This window comes from Lutra lutra, chromosome 7 (assembly GCF_902655055.1).
Source record: "Lutra lutra chromosome 7, mLutLut1.2, whole genome shotgun sequence".
Lineage (NCBI taxonomy): Eukaryota > Metazoa > Chordata > Mammalia > Carnivora > Mustelidae > Lutra > Lutra lutra.
In genome coordinates, this window is record NC_062284.1 from 18,698,372 (window position 1) to 18,721,071 (window position 22,700).

General features: G+C 47.2%; 1 protein-coding gene across 2 annotated transcripts in view; it reads left to right on the forward strand.

Moving 5' to 3' along the window:
- LRRK1 (leucine rich repeat kinase 1) overlaps positions 1-22,700 on the forward strand; it is a 120,993-nt gene that overhangs the window by 1,211 nt on the left and 97,082 nt on the right. Inside the window, exons 1-2 of one of the 2 annotated variants that reach the window (XM_047736288.1) lie at positions 1,278-1,296; positions 4,213-4,429. In XM_047736288.1, the coding sequence (XP_047592244.1) occupies positions 4,333-4,429 (97 nt within the window). In that variant the 5' untranslated portion in view covers positions 1,278-1,296; positions 4,213-4,332. Of the gene's footprint in view, positions 1-1,277; positions 1,297-4,212; positions 4,430-22,700 lie in introns of those variants that run through there. The other variant, XM_047736287.1, reaches the window with a different exon arrangement.

Genomic DNA, 22,700 nt, shown 5'->3' on the forward strand with positions numbered 1-22,700 from the left:
TTTTTAGCAAGGGTCTCACTGAATACACTCTTTTTAGAGTTTGCCAGCCAGTCAACATTGTAACTAGGTACCCAGACATTAAACGGTCGACTAGATTGACTAAGTATTTTTGCTTCTGTCTGGGAAGAATAAAAAAAGTAAGTTACAAACATACAAACCTCACACCTGACTTGTCCCTAAAGGAGGTTTTGGGGTCAGCCAAACATTCCTGCCCCCAAGCTTCCACATCTCAGGGAATAGGCCCATATTCAACTCAGTTGCTCAGTTGCTGGGAATTTTCCTCTATCCTGTACCCTCATCCCTTGAATTCAGTCTGTTACCAAGTTGAGTTGGGCTTACCTGTGTGTCTGGGTCCAACCCTTCTTTCTCAGTGTCCATCCTAGTCTAAAGTAGGAGCATCCATTTCTGTATGATTACAATCCTCCCCCTCTCCAGTTCTCTATTTGACATCCAGAGTGATTTTTTTTTTTAAATAGGTAAATCAGAATGTGTCAGTCCTCTTCTTAGAACCCTGCAATAATTTCTCCTTGTGACTGGCATGAAATATAGGATACCTCCTTTCCCTCGGTTTGTTTGGAGTCTGGCATCATGAACCACATGATCATTGCCCATGTCACCCCACCACAGTCCCCCCGCCCCAGCCACCCTGGCCCATCTCACTCTTCAGCATGTGGTGTCTGCTGTCTTGACCCCTGATTCTTCACAGGGCCAGCCACCCCCCTCTAAACCCAGCCTCTTTTTTACATCCCTTGCTCAGTGTCCATCTGGGGTCCCCACTGGTATTATGGTCTTCCTTCATTTATTAGTTCTCTCCTTTAACTGCCTGGCACTCTCTACTGGACTCCAGGGGTTCGAGACCATTTGTAGGCACCAGCATTGCTCACTGCTGCTCTTCTTTGCCAGAATTAAGAGGTGCCCAGTACATACAGACGCAGAAATCAAATGGCGAATGGACAGGCGTAACTTATTTGTGGTTTCAGACTCATGAAAAACTTCTGTTCCCAAACCTTTGGGTGTTCATCTGGGACTGAGACCTACACATTTCTTGTCTGCAGCTCCTTGGTATTTTGATGTCCATGAATCCATTAAACACATTTTGGAGACAAGCCAGTAACTGATCAGGGGAGGCTAGTAGTGCCAAAGGGATATCGAAGACTTTGGACCAAGCATCTCTACCACCACACTTTTCATTCAAAAAATTACCGGATAATATGAGCATTGCTAACATGCTTCCTTTGCAAGCATCTTCCAGCCCTTTGGTACTGGCAATCCTTTCCAAGCCTCCTGAAAAGACAGGTGAGCAGGTTCTGAATCTCCTGCCTTTCTCCTCTGTCAGAAACTTTGTAGCAAGCACTCACTTAACTGTACCTTCCCCACAAGCTGTAAAGTTTCCTGAACTCACGGAGTTCCCTCCTCATAGAAAGGGCCCAATAAAAACATTTGCCCAATGAATGTCAGGTTCCCCCCACCTTTTTTTTTCCATTAAGTATTCAGGTATTGTTCATTAATGCCAGTATAAAGATTTGCAAACGAAAAATTGGTGAGGTTTTAAAAGGTATTAAAATGATCATGACAGAAAACCTCTTGAAGCCCTCTTAAGGATGTATACACCATAATGAAAACAAGACATGGAAGTTATAACCATGATTTGTTGCACTGGTCTGAACCCAAAGGAAGTAGGAAGAAGCAAAGATCCGTTTGAGGGCGAAGATTAAGCAAAAGTTGAGTTACCTCACTTTAAAACTTCTACCTTAGAGTCTGAGCCGACATACAAATTACAGTTGAAAAACTGCTTCGGTTGTAATATCCTCCATCCTCCATCGGTAAAGAGATTTTCAAAAGGAAACTGAAAATGAAAAGGGGAACAAAATGTGCTGGGCAAGGGTTGGCCTAAAATATTTTAAAGATTTTTTTTTTTAACTTAAAAGCATTCTATGGTAAGACACTTCTGTTTTCAGAAGGAATATCTACTAGCATTTGGATTTTTTTAAGGTGTTGTTGGGTAGATGTGGTAGCTGATTTTAAGAGGTGTTTGAAAGCAGATGGCCACCGTGTTCCTTGGTTTCTGAATGTTACTGTAGGATTCGGAGCTTTTAGTTTAAAACAGAGATGAGATGGTTTGGTGCTTTACTGTGTTCTTGTCTCAAGCTGGTTTTCCTAATCAGGTTTTACAATTTAGAAAGCTTTGATGGTCTCCTACATTCTGTCTAGGTGGATCATTCCTCTTTGGATTGTTCAGGCTCCCAGACTCCAAACAGGTTTTCCTAAATATGGTTTGCTGCAACCTCTCACTCTTCGGTTCAGAAACGTTGTGGGGGGGGGTCATAATGGACATGGCTTCTAGGGGAGGAGTTTCCTAGCTCCTTGACCTTCCCCTGCCTGTAGGAGTCTAGCCTACCGGGGCCTGATTTCCAGGACCTAAGATGAGAAAGCTCCAATGCCCTCCTAGCCTTATTCTGTAGCTTGCTCAGTGCCCACACTGTTCAGGACACCGTCTACAACCTGCTCGGTGGGGAGACCATGTGTCTGCCCTCCAGCATTGATATTGTCTCTGAACTTGGTAATTAGATGGTCTCTCTGTCCTCCCACTGGTACTGTAGGGGAGGACCACTTCTGTCCCTATTATAGAAAGTGACTGCGGAAAAATTCACACAGCAACCCTGCGAGGTCACCTGGGTGAGAGGGTGCATGTCTATTTTTAACAGATGGGAAAACTGAGACACATGTAAGTAAGTTTCGGCTTGAGGTCATACTGCTGACATGTGACAGAGACGGTCTAAGCCTTTGATGTTCAGATTGTGCTTTATTCCTTTCCATATTGTCTTGGGCATGACTTACATGACCTTGACTTTTTTTTTCTTACTACACTAGATCACTTTCCATTTCTGTTATTTGTCTGAAAGGATAGTGGCTAATGACCCCGTGCTTACATATAGATAGACTCTGCAAACACTAATAGAAACACGTGCATTTCACATAGTAATCCCCTCCCATTGTGCAATTTATCCCATGCCAGGCCCTAGCTGGACCTGGGTCTTGCCCTCAAGGCAATTCTGGAGATTTAATCATTATAGCAGGATAGGCACCTGTGTTGGGGGGACCCCCCCCACCCGGCCCCAGGCTCAGTGGGAGCCCAGCATGAGAGACCAACACCCTGCTTCAGCAGTTATCACAGCCTGGTTAGTTTGGGGAGATCAAGCTTAATCTAACTCGGGGTTTCTCCAGATAATTGGAACTATTCAGGCTAGATAATTCTCTGTTGTGGGTGGCTGCTCTGTGTATTATAAGATGTTTAGTAATGAACCTGACCTCTACACGCTAGATGCCTGTAGAACCCCAGACCCCAAGTTGTGACAACCAGAAATGCCTCCAGCCACGGCCAAAGGTACCCAGGCAGGCAAAACATGTGGGGATCCTTTCTGTTATCCCCCAGGGCTCAGACAGACTTCTCTTCATAACCAGTACCAATGCCTTCTGGACCCCTTCTCTTCGGGATCCTTGCCTACCTGCCTCTTTGCGATTACAATCTCGCCTCTGGGCTTCCGGAAGAGTTTGTTCTGGGCAAAAGGAAGATCTTGTATTGTGTTCAGTTGTGAAGTACGTCTGCCCTACCCTAACTCAGAGTGTGAACCTCGGAAGGCAGAAGCCTCATTTAGTTTTATTGGTGTCGCTGTGCTATTGACAACGTTGACATGTTGTTTGAACAATGACTGAACCCTTTATCAGGGGTGTCTGCAATTGTTGGGGTTTCTTTGGGACTGTTTTTTTTTGTTTGTTTTTTGGTTTTCGTTTTAGAGAGAGAGAGCACGAGAGAGCATGAGCGGGGAGGGGGGTCTTGGGGAGGAAAAGAGAGAATCTTAAGCAGGCTCCATACCCATTGCAGAGCCCAGTGTGGGGCTCAGTCTCACAACCCTAAGATCATGGCCTGAGCCAAAGTCAAGAGTCGGAGGCTTAACCAACTGAGCCACCCAGGCGCCCCTGGAGACTGTTCTTTAAGTAGCCATGATCCCTGGGGAGCAAGGTTGGGTGGGGGGAGCTCTGTCTTTCCCTGCCCCCACCTGACTGGGCGTGGCTAGACAGACGGAATGCAAGGAGGAATGTTGGCAAAGGAGAAGGACACCAAAGGGCGACATAAAATAGTAAATGTATGCAAGGGAGCAGGAAGGGACTTGACAAGAAGAAACTTTCTGATTTTATATTTTTCACCACCAGAACCAGACAGCTTTCTGCTCAGCCATGACTGTGTGTCTGGGCCTTAGTCCATCCTCTGGGCAGCGGTGGCGGCGGTGACCCCGGCCAGGACTGACTTGGAGAGCGGCCACCCAAGAGTCGATGGCTGGCATGTCTCGACGACCGCCCAGCATGTACTGGTGTGTGGGGCCAGAGGGCTCAGCTGTGTGTCCGGAACGTGCCATGGAGACCCGTAATGGTAAGAGCCAGGCCAGCCTGGCGCGGGGTGTCACCTGCCGTTGGCGTGCTGTGAGGAGTCCAGAGCAAAGGGTTTTCGACCAAAGGTTAAAAAGGCCAACGACTCGGCGAAAGTCTCATCATAAAGTATATCTTAGGATTCTCACTTAAATTCTGAACATTGAAGGGCTGGGGGACAAAATTTATTATGGAGCCAAAGACCTTAAGAATCAGGCCACTACATCATGTTGGTTAAAAAGTTTTTTTAATGGGGATTTGATTTTGTTTTCTCATGATAAAAGTAATGCATGTTTATTAAAGAAAAATTGAAAAAAAAAAAAGGAAAAAAAATAAAGAGAAGTAGGGGGAAAAAACCCGCTAGGAGTCCCACTGCTCTAAATCTAAGAACTGTTAATAGCTTGGTACGTTCTTGTCCAGTCCTGTTCTCTGGGTGTCAGGGATTTTGTTTTAATTTTATAGTGTATACAGTTTAGTATCCTACTTTTTTCTCCTAACTTTGCCAGTCACCTAGCTCATGTGATCTAGTAAAACACCATTTCATGTGGGAACACTGTATAAAGTGATCGACTTAGTCCTTACTCTCCTGTCAGATGTGTGGGAATATTCGGGTTGCTTCTGTTTACTGACTCTTACCAAAACCATCCCACTACCATCTTTTTCTACATGGTTTGAGACCATTTCCATAAAATACAGGTGTAGAAGTGTGATTATTAGGTTTGAACACTTTTAAGCCTCTTTCTGTGGATTGCCAGAGTTCTGCTAGAGTTGTACCACTTTTAACACCATTCACCCAAGTTGAGAGGATGGCATTGACACTGTTTTTTGTTTTTTTCTTTTTTTTTTTTTAAGATTTTATTTATTTATTTGAGAGAGAATGAATGAGAGAGAGCATGAGAGAGGAGAAGGTCAGAGGGAGAAGCAGACTCCCCAAGGAGCTGGGAGCCCGATGTGGGACGATTTTATTTATTTGACAGAGAGAGAGAGATCTCAAGTAGGCAGAGAGGCAGACAGAGGGAGGGGGAAGCAGGCTCCCTCCTGAGCAGAGAGCCCAATGCGGGGCTCGATCCCAGAACCCTGAGATCATGACCTGAGCCGAAGGCAGAGGCTTAACCCTCTGAGCCACCCAGGTGCCTCTGGCATTGACACTGTTAATGAAAAGTATTTGGCCCTGGGTGCATAGCAGGCACTGGATTTGGTGCTTTAGGAAATCGTCTCATTTGATCCTCACAACGACCTAGAAAATGGTCATTTATCCCCATTTTATAGCCGAGGAACTTGAGAGTAAAAGATGCATAGACACTTGGTGGAGGTCAACAATTTGGAAGTGGCAGAACTGCTATTGGAACCCTGTCTTCGCTCTTGAATTCTCTAGGCCACCGTGTGGAGTTCGAGACGGCCCGTATGTTGGGTTTGAGAGGGCCATGAAGTTAGGGGTGCAGCATCGTGCCTGGCTGGGCAAACACTTTGTTCATTAACTTGAGTGTCTCTCTCCATTGAAAATGCACCAAAGCTAACTAGGGCGATGTTTCTGGAAGATTGCTTTGCACATAAATCAAATTATGAAAGGGGAGAATAATTGGTTTCTCAACATCGCCGAGCACTAAATGTTCTCAGAATCTTCTACTCGCATCTTTTGAACAGTTGTTTCTGTCTTAAAAGACTATGTCTTCTTTCCATTACTCGTTAGAAAGGCCTCCCCTTGTTAGCATGAGATCAAGGTGACCTGCAGTAGAACATGATATTGGGTTTTTGAGTAGAACCTCTACTTTCCAGTACTTTCCAGTTCCGTTATCCCATCTGTCTCTCCTCTTAGCAATCCTGAGGAATGAGGATGGGGCGGTGACACTGGGGCTTACTGGGTGGGTGACAGTGTCAGCCGGAAAAGCCCAGAGGGGATCTGCCCTGTCCCCTTCCTGGTCAGGAGTTGGTGATCTAATGATCTAAATGAGTAGGTCTTTACCCTACCAGAAACACTGGTGGTGTCTACACCACCAACGCCCAGGCACCCCCTAGACTCATTTGAGCAACATTTTTGGGGAAGGGCAAGTATGGGCGTTTAAAAAAATTTTTCCACCCCTTTTCCATGATTCTAATGTGCAGAGAATCAACTGGTCTACAGTGTTTGGGTCCCTTAGAACAGAACTTCTCAAACTGCAGTATATACTCGAGTCCCCTGGGAACCTTGGTGAAATGCAGATTCTTACTGTGTCAGTCCGAGGACACCGAGATTCTGTGTTTCTAATAGATGCTCAGGCCATGCTGACCTTCTGTTCTACCCATAGAGTTGCAAGACTGACGTGATGGTTTTCTGAGGGGCCCAGGGATCCTCACTGAGTCTTACAGATCCTTGGGACCTGGGTCAAGGGACACCGAACAGACCTGAAACCAGCCCCACCTTCCAGGCCTGAGATAGGACAGATAACCAGAAAATGTTCAGATGCACTGGGAGGCTGAGCGTTGAGACGCCGCAGCCCCCATTTTTTTTTTTTTTTTCTTTCCTTTTGAGATCTGTCTGGACTTTCCCCTACTCCTACAGTAGGTTCCCCACCAGGCTGGAGGAAGCAGCTCAGAAATGTCTTTTCTGCTACAGGGCCTCTTCCCCAGGGGAATCTCAGGACCCCCCACTACCTTGTTTTGAGAGAACCACAGAACACGTACAAGGGGACAGGAGCCTAGGGGAGTCACGCAGCCCCCACTGGGTGCTGTTCTAGATGCTGGGGTTGGAGGGAGGGGGACCCACATGGGAGGTGATGTCTTGAAAATCCCGGATTGCTGAGGGAAGTGTTTATGTGCAGACAAAACACCTAAACCACAGAGTTGAAGAAGGTAAGAGACAAGTGGCCTGAAATGCACTGGAAAGTTCTGTCTTGTGGCTCAGCTTTATGGAAATTATATTCTCTATTACGGAATTATAAGAGTAACTGAATTCTCATGAGGACTGCATGGAGTGCAAAGGTGTCCATATTCTGAGAGGGGAGAGCGGCCATCAGAGCTGAGGGAGGGGACGAAACCTTTCAGCACTCCCATCCTGCTGGCCATGGACTGTTTACTTGGTGGCCAGACATCAGCCCCGCCCCTCCTTCCCCAGCACCTCCCACCCCCTCCCCCCACAGCAGTGGAAGAATGAGGGCAGAGGAGGACCCTCCCCTGTGCTTCCTGTCTGTTTCTTCCTCAGAACAGTATCCCTGCGGGGACCTCCGTAGGACCTCACAGGCATTGAGAAGGTTTAGTCTGTTACCTGTGACTCTGGGTTAAGGAGCCGCTACTAAGCGCATTAGCTAGAGTGATGAACATTAATGCTAATGACGTCCGTCCACCACCCCCACCTGCCACCACCAGGGGCAGAGACTCCTAGTGTAGAAAGCAGAAACACACCATTTCTCTTAAGGCCATGGCCCAGAATGGTGCCCTGTTGCCCTTGGCTAAAGCAAGTCACGTGGAGGAGCCCAAATGAAGAGCTCCAGCCATCCACCAGGAGGCCGTGGCCAGGCTGTGGATGCAGACGGAGGTGCCTGTCATTCCGTCTGCCGCGACGGGAGTTGGTGGGATTCAATCCTTTGAAAAGTACGATGTGTTGTACTTATATATTGTTATTTATCTGGTTAAGCAGCCTGAGGAATTCCTGCCTGGAGCCTGTGTACCAGTGGACCATGGAGTTGCCCTGATGGGCCATCCTGAGGGGTGGGGTTGGTGAATCCCCCCTGCTGGCCTTCCCCTTCACCTCAAAGCTCTGCAGGCCCAATTTTAAAAACGCCCCATGTTTGCATTTTATTTTCACAAAACACAAATCTGCACACCGAGACCACAGCCTGGGGGCAGGGCACATTCCCAGGGTAACACAGTCACTTGGAGATCAGAGCCACTGCTCTTGGCTCATGAGTAGGGTTTATGTTTTCTGCACTGAGCATGTGTTCCCTTTCCGTGTTGTTTTGTTTTGCATTACATTTGCAGCTGGAAGAATAACACTGCCATTTATTTTTAAAAGTGTTGACTCTTTAAATACCGATGTTTTGTGGCACACCTAACTGGCACAGCTCAGTGCTCACTTTGAAGGCCAACGTTGCTCCAACTGGCCTCTTTTCCTCCTCGTTTCTTTCTGAAACCAATGGAGGAATATTTGTACCCACCGTCCAGGGCTGTGTCCCCAGCAGAAGAGCCAGATTTGTTCTGCTCACTTTCTCCCCAGACCTCCTGGGATCCCAGGGAGCCCTGCTTCCCCTCCCTCCCCTCTGCACCTCCCCCATCCACCCACCTCCCACATCCCCCCAGGGAAGCTTATCACACAGCCCCCTCCCAGAGCCAAGGAAGGAAAATTGGCCGGGAAGCAAACTGATAAGACTCAAATTATAGTCCATGTAGGAGCAGCTTTCTCTTTTTTAGAAGCTCTCTCTTTTTAAAAAATGCTTGGAAGACATCATGCTTTGGAAACGATGAAGTTATTATTAGGCTTCCAAACATAGTTTAGAAAAAGATCCAACCATTAATGAAAATCAGGGAAGAACTGGTGTTTTACTTCGGGGTTTTGGGTGATGGCATTTTGTTTGCATACCAATGTATCCTAGGTGTGTTTCTCGCGCCCCTACCTGTTCTGACCATATAAGTCACCTTGTTCCTGCTTAGAATGGCTAGCCCTTCCAAAGCCCACGAAAGTGCGAGCACTTCTCCAGTTGCCGGGTGGGGCCAGGAGTCTGGGTGTGCCTGTCCCGTGTTTGTGGGGCACCAGTGTGTCCCAGGAAGGCACGTTGCAACCTTATTGGCACCGTCAGCAGTCAACTGGCTTGTGGTGCAAGAGGAACGTTTAGAAAGCCTGGAGGAGCGGAGAGCAGGAGTTGATAGAATGAGGGTCAGTGAGATAGGGGGCCGGGGCTGCGGGGCAGTCTGTGTGAACAAACACACCCTGACACATTTTTCAGTGCCTGACACTCCTCAGAGTGGAAAAACCTGTTCTGCCAGCTGAGGTGAGGCTCCCTGGCAAGTGGAGAGGTGAACAAACTTCTAGATAATTCAGGCCAAGGACTCTTGGCGAGACTTTTCTGGAGGGTTAGGGGAGACGTCACGTTCCCCGGGGCAGGGGTGGCTCAGAGACCCCACCGCTCTTCGAGCAGCCCTGACTTCAGCTGCCTGCCTTTCAGAGCACTGTCCTCCCCTGAACCAGCATGGACCAAAGGAGGACAAGGAACCTTCCAGAAGGTCTTCAAACCCCAGGTTTTTACACAACTACTTTCAGTGCCCTCCTCTTTTTCTTTTGGCTTTTTCAAATCTGTATTAAGGACTTCCCAAGAGTCAGGTGGTTGGCTCAAGTCGAGGCTCTTCTTGCCTTCCAGAAAGAGAACCAGGAAAGAGGCTGAAACAGGAAGTGCCCCTCCAGGGGGAGTGTGCTTTCTTGGAGGACCAATGTTAGAAATCCTACCAGGGACAGGGGGCTGGTCTGCGTTGATCCGGGCCTCTCCCAGCAGAACTGCCCGCCCACATCTTTAGCAGGTTTCCGGAGCCCGTGTCCCTCCAGGTTCACACTCTGGGAGCCAGGAGGGTAGACAGGGCTTTGCTTGGAAGGAGTCTGTGGTCCATAGGGTGGCCTCACCCTCAGCCTGGCCTCAGAAGCAGCACTAGGCCTTGCGGGGACTGTGGCCAGTACCCAGTAAGGAGTCCCTTACTGAGGAAGGTGAGGGGATGAGAGGCCCAGCAGTGGCCTGGGGGGTGGGAGAAACGGCTGTGGGCATCCATCCATGAGGGCAGTGGTTAGTACAGCTGTGCCTCGTGCCCACAGAGTCCTGCCCAAACAGAAGATCTGGGTTCGATGGGGCCTCTAACATTACCCTTAATCTGAGGCTTAGATCTGGATATTTCTCCAGAATGTACTTGCTTACTCCTAGCGATGGGGAACTGACTCCCTCTCAGATAACGCCAGCCTGGCTGTGGGCAACTCTGTTAGGAAGTTTATGCTGCAAGACCAGACCTGCCCTCGGGGCATGTAGCTCCACCCACCGGGGCTGATAAGAATCCCTTAACATGCCCTTTCTTGAAATAACTAGAAGCCTATTCCTTGCGCTCCCTTCCTCCCTGAGGATTCCATTTCAGGCTCAGTAAACCACCCACTGCCTTCAAGAGCGAGCAGGCTTCTACTTGGTTATCACTGAGCTTTTTTTTTTTTTTTTTTTTTTCTGGCTTCTTGGTCTGTGGAGCCATTAGGCCATGGCCACCTGGGCCCAGGGAAAGAGCTGCTTCCCCTCTTCCCCTGCCACAACCGCCTCTGCCTTGCGGCGGGTGAGCTCTTGGGAATATCTATTCTAGGGGCTAAGAGCCTGAAGCTCACCCAGCCCTCAGCCCTGACCTCCAGCCTCCCCCCGCCCGACATTGGCCCTTACTTGGCTCCGCTTTTCAGGGACAGGCAGGACCGACCCACTGGACAGCCTCTGTGCTAGCTGGGGAGTAGCACAGGCCCACCTGACATGTATTCAGTGGCCAAGAGGGGACTTTTTCTTTCCAGCCCTACCCCCAGGCCCCCAAGGAGACTGTGAGCAGGAAGGTATCTGTGTAGACCTCCCCAGGTCCTGGATCAGAAGAACAAGGATTTTCTTCTACCTGTCGGATTTCCTGGTCCCCATGAGTTAGACCTGGAAGCAGCCATATTTAGGGATTTGTATGAAATTCTTGAGTTGTCTGGGAATGGACCCCTTCTCAGCAGTAGCCTATAAATCTGAACTTCAGTATCTATCTTCCGCACACACTTCCAGGAACCCTGATGAAGGAAAATAGGGTACTCCCAATATGCCTTCGAAGTCCTTCACCAGCCTGGCCTCCCCCTGGGTTCAGTTTATCCAGATTTCACATAGACATCTTGTTATTTATTGACATTTGTCATGAAGAAGAAAAGAGCAAAAGACAAAAAACAAAACTCATTGAGTTTCCTTCCCAACCTCTCCCTGTACTTGTGCCCATGTCCGTGCACACACACACACACACACACACACACACTTCTCCTGTGTGTATTTCTGGTTTTACCTGCATGATATTCAACTGTACAGACATTGTGCGACGTTTTTCCCCTCCAGTTGTCCTGGAGGCTTTTTCTGCGTGAGCCAAATTTGATAGCACGAATAGAAGAATGTTTATCCAATCAGCCGTCTGTTCAAGTCCCTCTAGATGATTTCTCCGTTTTGCTTATTATGGTTAAGAGTTGATTATCACTGCCTATGACCCAGCATGATCGCAGGACCCAAGAATACGCACATGAAATGTTATCAAAGTAATACACACCCCTAGTTAAAGAGGCAGGGGATACAGGGCCGGCTCTAAGGCAAAGCGCCAATGTCAGCTCCCAAAAGGGTCTCTATTTTCTGCATCTGAGTCTAGTTCTTCAGGTCATTACCATTTCTCTACGTGGAGCATATATGCCTGCACATCTGCTCCATTGGCCGAGCCAGTGTCCGTGGCCTGTCTACCGTGATAAACGATTTCCTTCCCTTCCATGCCACGTCTCCCAGTTGCTCCATTCATGCTGAATTCTGTGGGTGTCCTCTCATCTTTGGGTCGTATGCATAGTCTTCAGTGATATGTTCCCATCACAGTGATTTGGCCTGAGGACTCCATGTCATCCTTGTCCTGTGGGGACCTGGGGGCGAGGACCCCTTCTTTTCTTTTTGCCTCCATCCCACGTTACTGGCTCGTACTCAGAAGTCGTTGGCCCCTCTTTTATTGGAAGCACATCAAGAAGACTCCTAGCCCGGGACTTATGCAGGCACACCAAAGAGACTGGGCGTTCCCAGAAACATCTTCTTTTTGCCCTCCCTGGGGTCCCCCTTGGAAATCATCCACTTTCAGACCATGAAGGAGCCCACTCTGTTGTCCTCTAATGTGGTTTGACTCCCACTGCTTTGTGGGTGACCTTTGGGTGTTTGTTTGTTTTTTTTTCTCCTCTCTGGAAGCTTCTAGAATCTTCCCTGTATGCTTGGTCTTCTGCAATCCTGGTCTTCGTAACACAAGACCTGGGTGAGGGTCCTTTTTCATTCCTGCTGCTTGGCACTGGTTAGGCCAGCTGTTCAGGCCCGGAAAAATTCCTTGTATTTGCTTTGATAATATCTTCCTTCTCTGCTTTTTCCCTTTTGGGTTTGGTTTTATTGGTTTTTCTGGAACTTCTTGTAGTTATGATACATGTTGCTCATCTTTTCTCCCGCGTTTTCCAGTGCCTCTGCTGCTTCTGAAAATTTGAGAGATGTTCTTGACTCATTTTCTGTCCCGTCTCCTGAATGTTTCATCTGTGATTTCCAGAAAGCTCTTTCCTTTTCTTGGTTCTTTCTTTCCGAGCCTTCTGTTCCTGTGTTACATCTGAGGTGACTTCTTGAATTCTCCTGAGGATCCTGATGGGCATTTATCTTATTTTATTTTAATGTCAGTCTTATTACCTTCTCAGTTGATTTTTAAATTGATTGCTTATGTCAGATTTATTAAGATCAATATTTTTACAGTGAATTTTTACAATGAATTACAGTAAACCGATGATTACATGGTTCAGAGCATTATTAAGGAAATTTGCAGTCAGTTGACTTGATAGGCAGAGCACGTGTATAAATGACCCGGGAAGCAACTTCCCATGATGCCAAGAGAAGCCAGTGAACATGCTGCTAGAAAAGTATTTTTCCATTGTCACTTATTATATGAGTTCTTTTTTTTTTTTAAAGATTTTATTTATTTATTTGACAGAGAGAGAGATCACAAGGAGGCAGAGAGGCAGGCAGAGAGAGAGGAGGAAGCAGGCTCCCTGCCTAGCAGAGAGCCTGATGTGGGGCTCGATCCCAGGACCCTGGGATCATGACCTGAGCCAAAAGCAGAGGCTTTAACACACTGAGCCACCCAGGTGCCCCTTGTGAGTTCTTTTTAATGTCCTGCATTCTCGGTGTTTCTTCTGAGACCTCACTTTCTGTTCATTTTATTCATTCAGCACGATTCTGTCAACAGTCATTAAGCATCCCTTTGTGGTGGACACTGTTCTAGATTCTTAGAACAAAACAGGAGCCTCTGCTCTCATAGGGCCTATAATTCTGGCAGGAATAGACAGCGAAGAACAGGAAAAATCAGAGAATGATGCTGGATGAGGAGAATATTACAGCAAGAGGAGGGCCTCAAGAGGGACTAGGGGGCTCTCTTTCATTGTTATTGGGTAAGACCTCTCTGAGGAGGGGACTTTGAATTTCAGGTCTGCTCAGTTGAGCAGAAGGAGGGAGCCAAGGGAAGACTGGGAAGAAGAGAGTTTAAAAAAAAAGTCCTGAAAAACAAGACAGGATGATATGCCCAGCTCTCCTTCCTGTGCCCCTTCATTCACCCCACATTGTTTCCAACCTTCTATAGATTGAGGACCGGGAAAGCCGGAAAATGTCCTCATGATACTTACATTCAAGGGGGAAACCGGAGAAATACACTGTGTGCGAAGGCCACAAAGGAAGCCAACCAGTGTGCAGGGATGGGGTGTGTGGGGCAGAGGGCACTCTTTTAGCTCAGAGGTCAGGGAAGGCTTCTGGGGAGAGCTGGCATTATTGAAGCAGAATTAGGTGAACAGAAGGTGGGAGTCAGCCCCATAAAGGGCTGGGGAAGTACTCTCCCAGCCAAGACTGCCACCCAGGGCAAGAGCAATGATGTGGCGCTGAGCTGGGTGTGTTGGCACAGCCCCGAGATGGCCTGTGTGCTGAGAGCGGGTGCTCAAAGTGTCGGGTGGGGGCTGAATGGGGGGGAGGGCTCTGTGGCAGGCCAGGGAAGGGCTCAGATCTTATTCTGAGAGTAGTTAAAGCAGTCAGAGGAGTGACAGGGTGGGATTTAGAAGCTCATAGGCTCTTGGGGTGGTGGCCCAGGTGGGTGGGGCAGGAGCCAGAAGAGGAGGACAGACCTGGGATCTATTCTGAAGCAAAACCCATCACGACTTGTTTAGGTGTTTATTGTTTTGTAGCAAACCACCCTATAACCCACTGGTTCCAAGCAACAGTGTGTGACTCCCCGGGATTCTGTGGGCCAGGAAGCGGCCGGGCAGCGGGCCCTTCTTCCATCTCTGGCACATCTGACCCCCTCAGCGCTCCTCCACGTGCCTTCTCCCTCCCCATGTGCTTTCTCCCCATCAAACACCTGCCCCCACTTCCTTGCAGCATAGCAGGTGCATGGAGGGGAATTCAGAAGCTGAAGCTCCCAGGGCCTTCTTGAAGCTCAGGCCAGGCACTGTCTCCTTATCACCTCTGCTGCCCCCATTGGTCAAAACAGTTGAAAAGGCCAGTCCGGGTGCCAGGTAGGGCGGGAGAGATGATGCCTCGTAAAGGGAGGGAAAGCAAAAACTTGTGGCCCTCTTTAATACACCGAAGAACTTGGTAATGGATTACAGGAGGAAGAGAAAGGAGACTCAGATGCAAAACATGACTTTGGACCTCTCCCTGATCATGTCCCCCATTAGCCCCCGAAGGTAACCGTTATTTTTTTTTTAAAGATTTCATTTATTTATTTGACAGACAGAGATCACAAGTAGGCAGAGAGGCAGGCAGAGAGAGAGGAGGGAAGCAGGCACCCCCACTGAGCAGAGAGCCCAATACGGGGCCCAATCTCAGGACCCCGAGATCATGACCCGAGCCGAAGGCAGAGGCTTTAACCCACCGAGCCACCCAGGCACCCCAGGTAACCATTATTTTGAAGATACTTAGAACCCTTTGCCCTAATTTATACCATTGCTAAATATATGGGAATCTTTAGAGTCCAGCAGTCTAGTAATCTTATCTCTGTCCTGCCAGGTGGGTCCCCTTGGGGCTGGGTCAGCATAAATTTCACAACATCTCCTGCCTGGGTTAAGGAAGAGGCTTCACGGAGGAAAAGAAAATCCCAAAGCCTGGCTCTGTCAGATGGAGCACATGTGGTCCCTAGTCTCTGATCCTCTCTTAGGCAGGCTTGCCAGGGCTTTAAAGAGGTGGGTTCCTGTCCCGCAAAGGGTCCAGCATGGACCTGCCCTCTCGGAAGACTAGCCTATCAATGGTGTGTATGCTGGCTGTGAACAGAGGACATCTTGGAGCCACGAGGTGCCACCATCCCTCAGCCACTGGACTCGGGAAACCGAGCTTGGGTTCCAACCCTTGAGCTGAGAGAAAGGGGGCACCCCCCGCTGGCTCACTATCCCCATATACGGAGTGGGGGTGGGGCAGGGGGCTGGCGGTTGGCATCCAAACTCACATTTTGGCAATCCTGCTCCTTTCCGAACAGTTTAAATATTTAAAAATGTAAAAATAAGTATTTTCCTACCGGCTACTCTTGTTGTAACATGCTTTTTCAACCCACATGAAGTTTGCGCAGGATAAAGGTTGTTATTTTCCAAGAAGCTGGATAAAACCTTTTCCCTATAAAACTATCGAGACCTGGTACTTTTTTTATGGGTCAATATTTTACCATTGCTTCCGGTTCTTTGAAGATTGAAATGTTCCATTTCATTCTGGGTTAATTTTGGCAATATATTTTTCTAGATAGGTGTCTGTTTCATCGAGATTTTTAAGTGTATTAGAGTAAAGTTCATAGGGGCATTGGGATTTAAAATTTTTTTTAGTTATCTTATTCATTTGTCACAGATAAATCATATACCTGATATAAAATTCAGAATATATATATATATATATATATATATATATATATATAAAGGGAATATAATGAAAAGTACTCCCTCCCACCCTGGGCCCCAGTCTTTCAGTTCCTTTCCCAAAAAGTCAGAGAAAAAAGTACCCCGTCTTGGTTGTTTTTTTTTTTTTTTTTTTTTTTTTTTCCTCAGAAACCACAGTTTTTTGGCCTGGATTTAAAACAGCTGTTTTTCTTTTCATAAATCTTTAGCTTAGGCAGAATTTTGAAATGTTATGTTTTTATCTTAGTTATTTTTCATTTTCTATATTATAAAACTTAAAAAAAAGATTTTATTTATTTTATTTATTATTTATTGGAGAGAGAGAGTGAGTGACCGAGAGAGAGAGCACAAGCTGGGGGAAGGGGCAGAGGGAGAAGCAAACTCCCCGCTGAGCAGGGAGCCCTCCGTGGAGCTCGATTCCAGGGCCCCGGGATCATGATATGAGCCGAAGGCAGACGCCCAACCGACTGAGGCACCCAGGCGCCCCTATTTTGAAAATTTTTGAACACATTACAAAAGTAGGGAGAATGGTGTCATGGATCTCTTTGTGTCCATTGCTCCGACTTCCATAATCGTCACCACAGCCAAATCTTGATCTGTTCATATCCCGGTCCCTCTCTTTCGAGATGATTTTAGAACCCAATTCCATGTTTAAAAGACTAAAAAAAAAAAAACAAAAACACAAAAAACAAAAAAACAAACAAAAAACAAAAAAACCCAGTATCTTTCACATACATTTTTTTAAAAAATAAAAACGTTTTGTTAGTAACATCAGATATCTAGTCAGTGTTCAGATGCCTTTGATTGTGCCCGTAATGCGTTCTGTTTTATTTTATTTATCTATCTGAGAGAGAGAGAGAACATAAGCATGCGGGGGGCAAGCAGAATCCCCGCCTGACTCAGGGCCTGATCCCAGGATCCCAGAGATCAGGACCTGAACTGAGTCACACAGTTAATTGACTTGGAGCCACCCAGGCGTCCCTGTGCCCTTCACGTGTTTTTATCACTGTTTTGTCTGAATCCGGTGTTTTGAATCAAGGTCCCTGCATTCCGTCTGGTGATAGGTTCTTCATTTCTTCCTGTCTCCCTCCTTTACTTTTTCCTTGCAATTTGGTTGTTGCTCAGACCACACTGGCCCGTCTCCCACAGTCTGGATTTTGGTGACTGCATCCGGTGTGTGTTGCTTAACACATTCCTATCTGTGTTTCCAGAGATCCAGAGGCTTCCTGATTCCCTAAGATGCTCTGGCAAAAATGTTAGACAGTTTGTACTTCCCGTTTCATCCGTGGTGGGAGTCAAATGATGTCTAATGGTCTCTCCTTGGTGGGGGGATTTGTCCAGTGATTTCGGATGTTGTCACCCTCATAACCTGCTATAAAGGTCCAAATGTTTTATTAGTCATTGATTCTTGCTTTGACTGGCTGTCTCATTTGGGCTTGCAAAGTGGTGCTATTTTGAGTCTGTCATTTCTCCTTCATCTATTGGCTGCGATCTGGCTTCAAAGGGCTTTCTCCCATCACCTCTGTGGTAACTCGAGTTACAGTTTTGGGGGGGAAGTCAGAACGAATGGGTCATTCTTTCCCTTTATTTATTCCTTTTTCTGAAAATGAGTCAATTCCCTAGTATTTTTCAAAGATCACCAGTGACAGGTCTGTCTTGTATCACCATTAGCTCATGGATTTTAACTTACTTGATTTTTGATGCTAAAATTACTCATCTTTGACCAGTAGAAGCTCCTTTGGGTTGGTTCCTCTGTCTTTGGACATGACCCCAGGAGTCTTTGGTGCCCTCCTTGCTTTCTGATGTGACAAGATGTTCCAGGACTAGAACTTACTGTCTAATATTCCTGCCATCCACCATTTCTTTAAGGAGGCCCACTTCCTCTGGTGGTCTCGTGATTTAATTCTCTACTGTGTAGTTTCATCTCCCTTCTCATTGAAGACACCATTGTTCTCTCTCCCTCCCCACCCCACCCCTCCATCTTCTCTTCTGTCGATCAATCTTCCAGTGAGATTGTATCATGAATCTTTTGAAAGAATCAGTTCTGGATCTTTTTCTTCTTGTTCTTTTTTATCTCTAAGCTTTCACTTTATACAATTTCTGATTTTCTGTTTCTTTTCTCTTGTTTTCTAAACTCACTTTTCCTTTCCAACTTCTGGAGTGCTATCCTCTCACTTCGGGGAACTCATCCTTTATCACCTTGAGAATTTTTCTTATTTATTTGAGGAGACAGTTCTGGAATTCTTACCAGACAATGTTTTGCAAAGCATTGAGCATCGTCTCCCGTGTCTCTTAATTTTTTGGTCGGTCCTCTTTGCGTCTGGATGCGACACCTCCCACTTGTCCTTGCAGGTGACGGAGGCGTCCTCCAGCCCTGTCCATTCCACTCTGCCATCCATGCAATGAGCCTTCCTGTGCAACTCTTATAGTTTTCATTTCTGAGCTTTTTAGTCAAGCCTTGTTTGCGGATGCCTGTCCTCCTATCTCTCTGGAACACATCATTCATACTCATTCAGAGGTCTTGTTCTCGCTTTACAAATACTGGTTCTGGGTGGAGACGGGCCCCTGAGATGCTGGAAAGCCAGAGCACAAGATGCTGCTTAGAGAAGCTCAGGCACTGCCTCGTCCTTTCCTCGTGGATAAGGGTGGTGGCTGTTTTATCAGGACTGGGAGAATCCAGAGTTTGCCCATACTCTCTTATCTCAGTGACTGGGTTATGTGTCGAGCCCCCCCACCCCCGCCGAATCCCAAGCAGTATGTAAGGGTACAGAAAGCAATGCCTGCTCTCAGACCTGGCAAGACCCTGCCTGTGCAAGTCTTGTCACTGTATGCTCCCTTCCCCTTGGGGACACTCGGGCCCAAGGAGGGCTGAGAGGGGATATGCCCCCACCTTCTCCTGCCCCAGGGCCCATGTGCTTCCAGCGGTGCAGGGTCCTTGGCTCTAAGCAGAGAGCTTAATTTCGCCTTATTTCCTGTGCATGGGAGTGGAGGGTAGGGAGGCCTCTTCCTGCTAATCTGCCCTCTGCTTGTGGGCTCGGTAGGTGAAACCGTGTGCTTCTCCTTATGGTGTTCATCTTCCTCAAATGTTTGTGCGTGTGGAGTTGGATGCTGATCTCTGGGGCTGGGATTCCCCTTGGTTGTCTGCGAATGTGGCATCAGTCACCGCCGCCTACAGAGAGAAGAGCAGAGAGACTGTGGCGTCTTCCCCGGGAGTGTGCCTGGAGCCTATCTTCTTGGTGGTGGGGGGTGGGGCTTCATGAGCCTCCCGGGTGTCACTTACCACCAGAAGTGCCACACTTCCCATCTGGCACAGAAGAGGCAGAACCCTGCCCCCTGCCCCACTGCCCATCAAAGGCTGGACGGGGGCTCACTGTGGTTTCCCCCTCCCTGCAGTCCCTTGCTGGTGACCTTGGTGGCCCTCCTGCTTCCTCTATGCTCCGAGCACTGCTCAAACCTTCTCCACCTGATATACCATGATATCCTATCCTCTCAGGTGTCCTTTTTGTTTTCTTGTGCTAATATTTTTTTTTTAATGATTTACTTATTTATCTGAGAGAGAGAGAGCACAAGCTGAGGGGAAGGGGCAGATGGAGAGGGAGATAGAGAATCCCAAGCAGACTCCCCACTGAACCCAGAACCCGGTGTGGAGCTCCATCTCATGGCCCTGAGATCACGACCTGAGCTGAAACCAAGAGTCAGATGCTCAACCAACTGAGCCACCCAGGGGCTCCAGGTAATTTTTTTTTTTTTAATAAAATTTCCAAGGATTTGGGGCAGGAGGTGATGACTCTGTCAGCGTTCAGTCTGCTGTCTTAATTCCATCTTCTAGCATCTTTTTGATATCTCTGAGATGTGTAGTTTGTGGGAAAAAGTGGGTGACAATGGCAAGAATGTGGGCTTTGCAGTCAGAAGGAGCTGGTTTCAAATTCTGGTTCCTGGGGTGCCTGGGTAGCTCAGTCGGTTAAGCATCTGTCTTCAGTCAGGTCATGATCTCGGGGTCCTGGGATGGAGCCCCATGTCCAGCCCCATGCTCAGTGGGGAGTCTGCTTCTCCCTCTTCCTCTGCCCCTCCCCTGTTCATGCTCTCTCTCTCTCTCTCTCTCGCTCGCTCGCTCTCAAATAAATAAATAAAATCTTAAAAAAAAAAATCCTAGTCTTTCCACAGCCTAGTCCTTCTCTGTAATATAGACATTGTTAGAATGTGTTCGCAGAATACTTAACACCAGACAGGTGTGAACCCCTGCTTGTGTGATCCGTAGCCCCTCAATTTGTGTCCATTTCTTTCTCTTTCTCTGTGGGGCAAGTTCTCTAGCCTCCCCTGGGCTGGATTTCTGCCAGGGAAAATGATCAATAATACTGAGGATTAAAATGGGAGTTCTTAAATATGGAGGTGTCTTTGATTTTATTCCAAGGCACAGGATTGAAGATGGGGCTGATCCTCATGTTCAAATGTGGGTAGAACTAAAAAGCACAGAGCCCAGATCCAATCCTCAAAATAGGATCGTTTTAATTAAAACTTAATTGAATTAAAAGTCATCGATTAAAGTTTTAAATCCAAAACATTTTCATTAAAGCCAAAATCTTTCCTTCCCTCATGTTCAGAGTCTTTTTTTTTTTCTTTTCTTTTTCCCCCCACTCTTGGCCAAATCAGCAAAATGCAAATGTCTCAGGGAAGAGACAGGCCCTCTTAGTAAGACTCGAAGTTCTAATAGTCTTGAGTATCAAGAATAATAGCGTTCAGCCTCCCGCGGTCCACAGGGAAAGCCTGGGACACGGGTCACGGAGGAATGGTGCTGGGCGCCGGAAGGCAGGTTCTGGTGCGCCAAGGGCCATGGTCCGGAGCCCAGGCATTCTTGGGATGTTTGTGGTCGCAGAGAATCGCGGAGCTCCTCGCTTTAATAATCGGGATATCGCTCATAAAAACAAACAGCCCTATTGTCAGGCGGCCGGTGCTAATACTGCTGCTAATACTGCGCGGAGAAAACTTGCACTGCGCGCGTGGACACTGACAAATAGGAAAAGGGGCCGTGAAGGCGACAACCGCGGACGGCGGGGTGCACCCCCGCCCCACACTAGAAACCCGGCCCCAGACCAGCACAGCTCCCAGGAATGTCGGCTCCCGCTCAGACGGACGCTCTCCTCGGCGTTTCTGTCTCAAGGCAACGGGGAGAGGCTGCACGCCTTAGCTTCTGTTAAGCATTATCTCGTAGGCGTCCGTGACTTTGGCTTTTAACCATTCAGAGGCCACGTTGTCATCCCCCTAATGAGGCGTGGGGCTCCCCTCAAATCCCCATGCAAATGTTATGGGCACGGACTTAGAAGTCTGAGAGCCACGCGGGATCCCGGATCCTGCCTTTTTGCTTCTTTCGTGTCCGCTTGCGCTTGGATTTGGAAAGCAGATGGCCGTCCCAGGATTGAGGCGGATCAGCTGGAGTCAAGTTTTGTTGTTTGAGCTTGAGGGTGTGGATCTCTGCCTGAAGATATGCAGGAAAAGGAAGAGCAAATGACCTCATTTTTTTTTCCCCTTGCCGAGATTCAAAAACTTTAGCCATTTGGCTACGGATCTCCAGATCATACTTAGGGTTCCAAAACCCTAAGTATCAATCTACAGTTCTTAGATTTTTACGTCATTCCAGAATTGCTTTGTATGTATGCACACAAGCAAAAACAGATTCTTATTTCTCCCTCCTTTATACAAAATGTAGTTGATCACAGCTACTGGTGTGTACCTTCCCTCTTCCACAAGTTTGTACATAAAAGCTATCATCCCAGCACAAACCTAGTTAATATAGAGGAGATTAATAAACGCAATTTCGTAACAGTTGGCACTCTTCTGCAGAAAATCCTCCTCAAAGGACAAACAACAAGCAGGTAAAAATTACTTTCAACATGTACCACAAAGAACGCTTGCCGATCAATGGGAAAAAGAACAGTCCAATTTCCAAATGAACAACAAAATAGAAGTAGAGAGCCTTGTTCATTGGAAAAGATAGAAATGGTGGGTCTACCAATGAAAATTTGCTAAATGTCATTGATATGGAAAGAAATGCAAACCAGAGCCAACCATGAGATATGTTATTTTGCTTTTCAAATTGGGAAAAATCAGAAAGTTTGATATTATTTAATATAAGCAAGGATATAATTTTTCTTCCATTGTTCATAGTTTTAACTAATCTTGAGTTGATAACTAAGGAAGGCTATAACTGGCGCAACTTTTGGAAAAGTAAATTGGCCATCTTTATCAAAAGTAAGGCTCGACATGGAGGACAAGGGGAGTTGGAGAGGAGAAGGGAGTTGAGGGAAATTGGAAGGGGAGGTGAACCATGAGAGACTATGGACTCTGAAAAACGATCTGAGAATTTTGAAGGGGTGGGGGGTGGGAGGTTGGGGGCACCAGGTGGTGGGTATTGTAGAGGGCACGGATTGCATGGAGCACTGGGTGTGGTGCAAAAATAATGAATACTGTTATGCTGAAAAAAATAAAAAAAAAAATTTAAAAAAAAAAAAAAAAAAGTAAGGCTCGATAGCGTCTCTTCTCCCACTGCTCTGAATTAACCTGAAGATACAGGTCACAGGTGAGCAGAAATGCACACACTGGCTGTTCAGCACAGGATGAAAGGGAATTACAAAAAAAAAAAAATTAG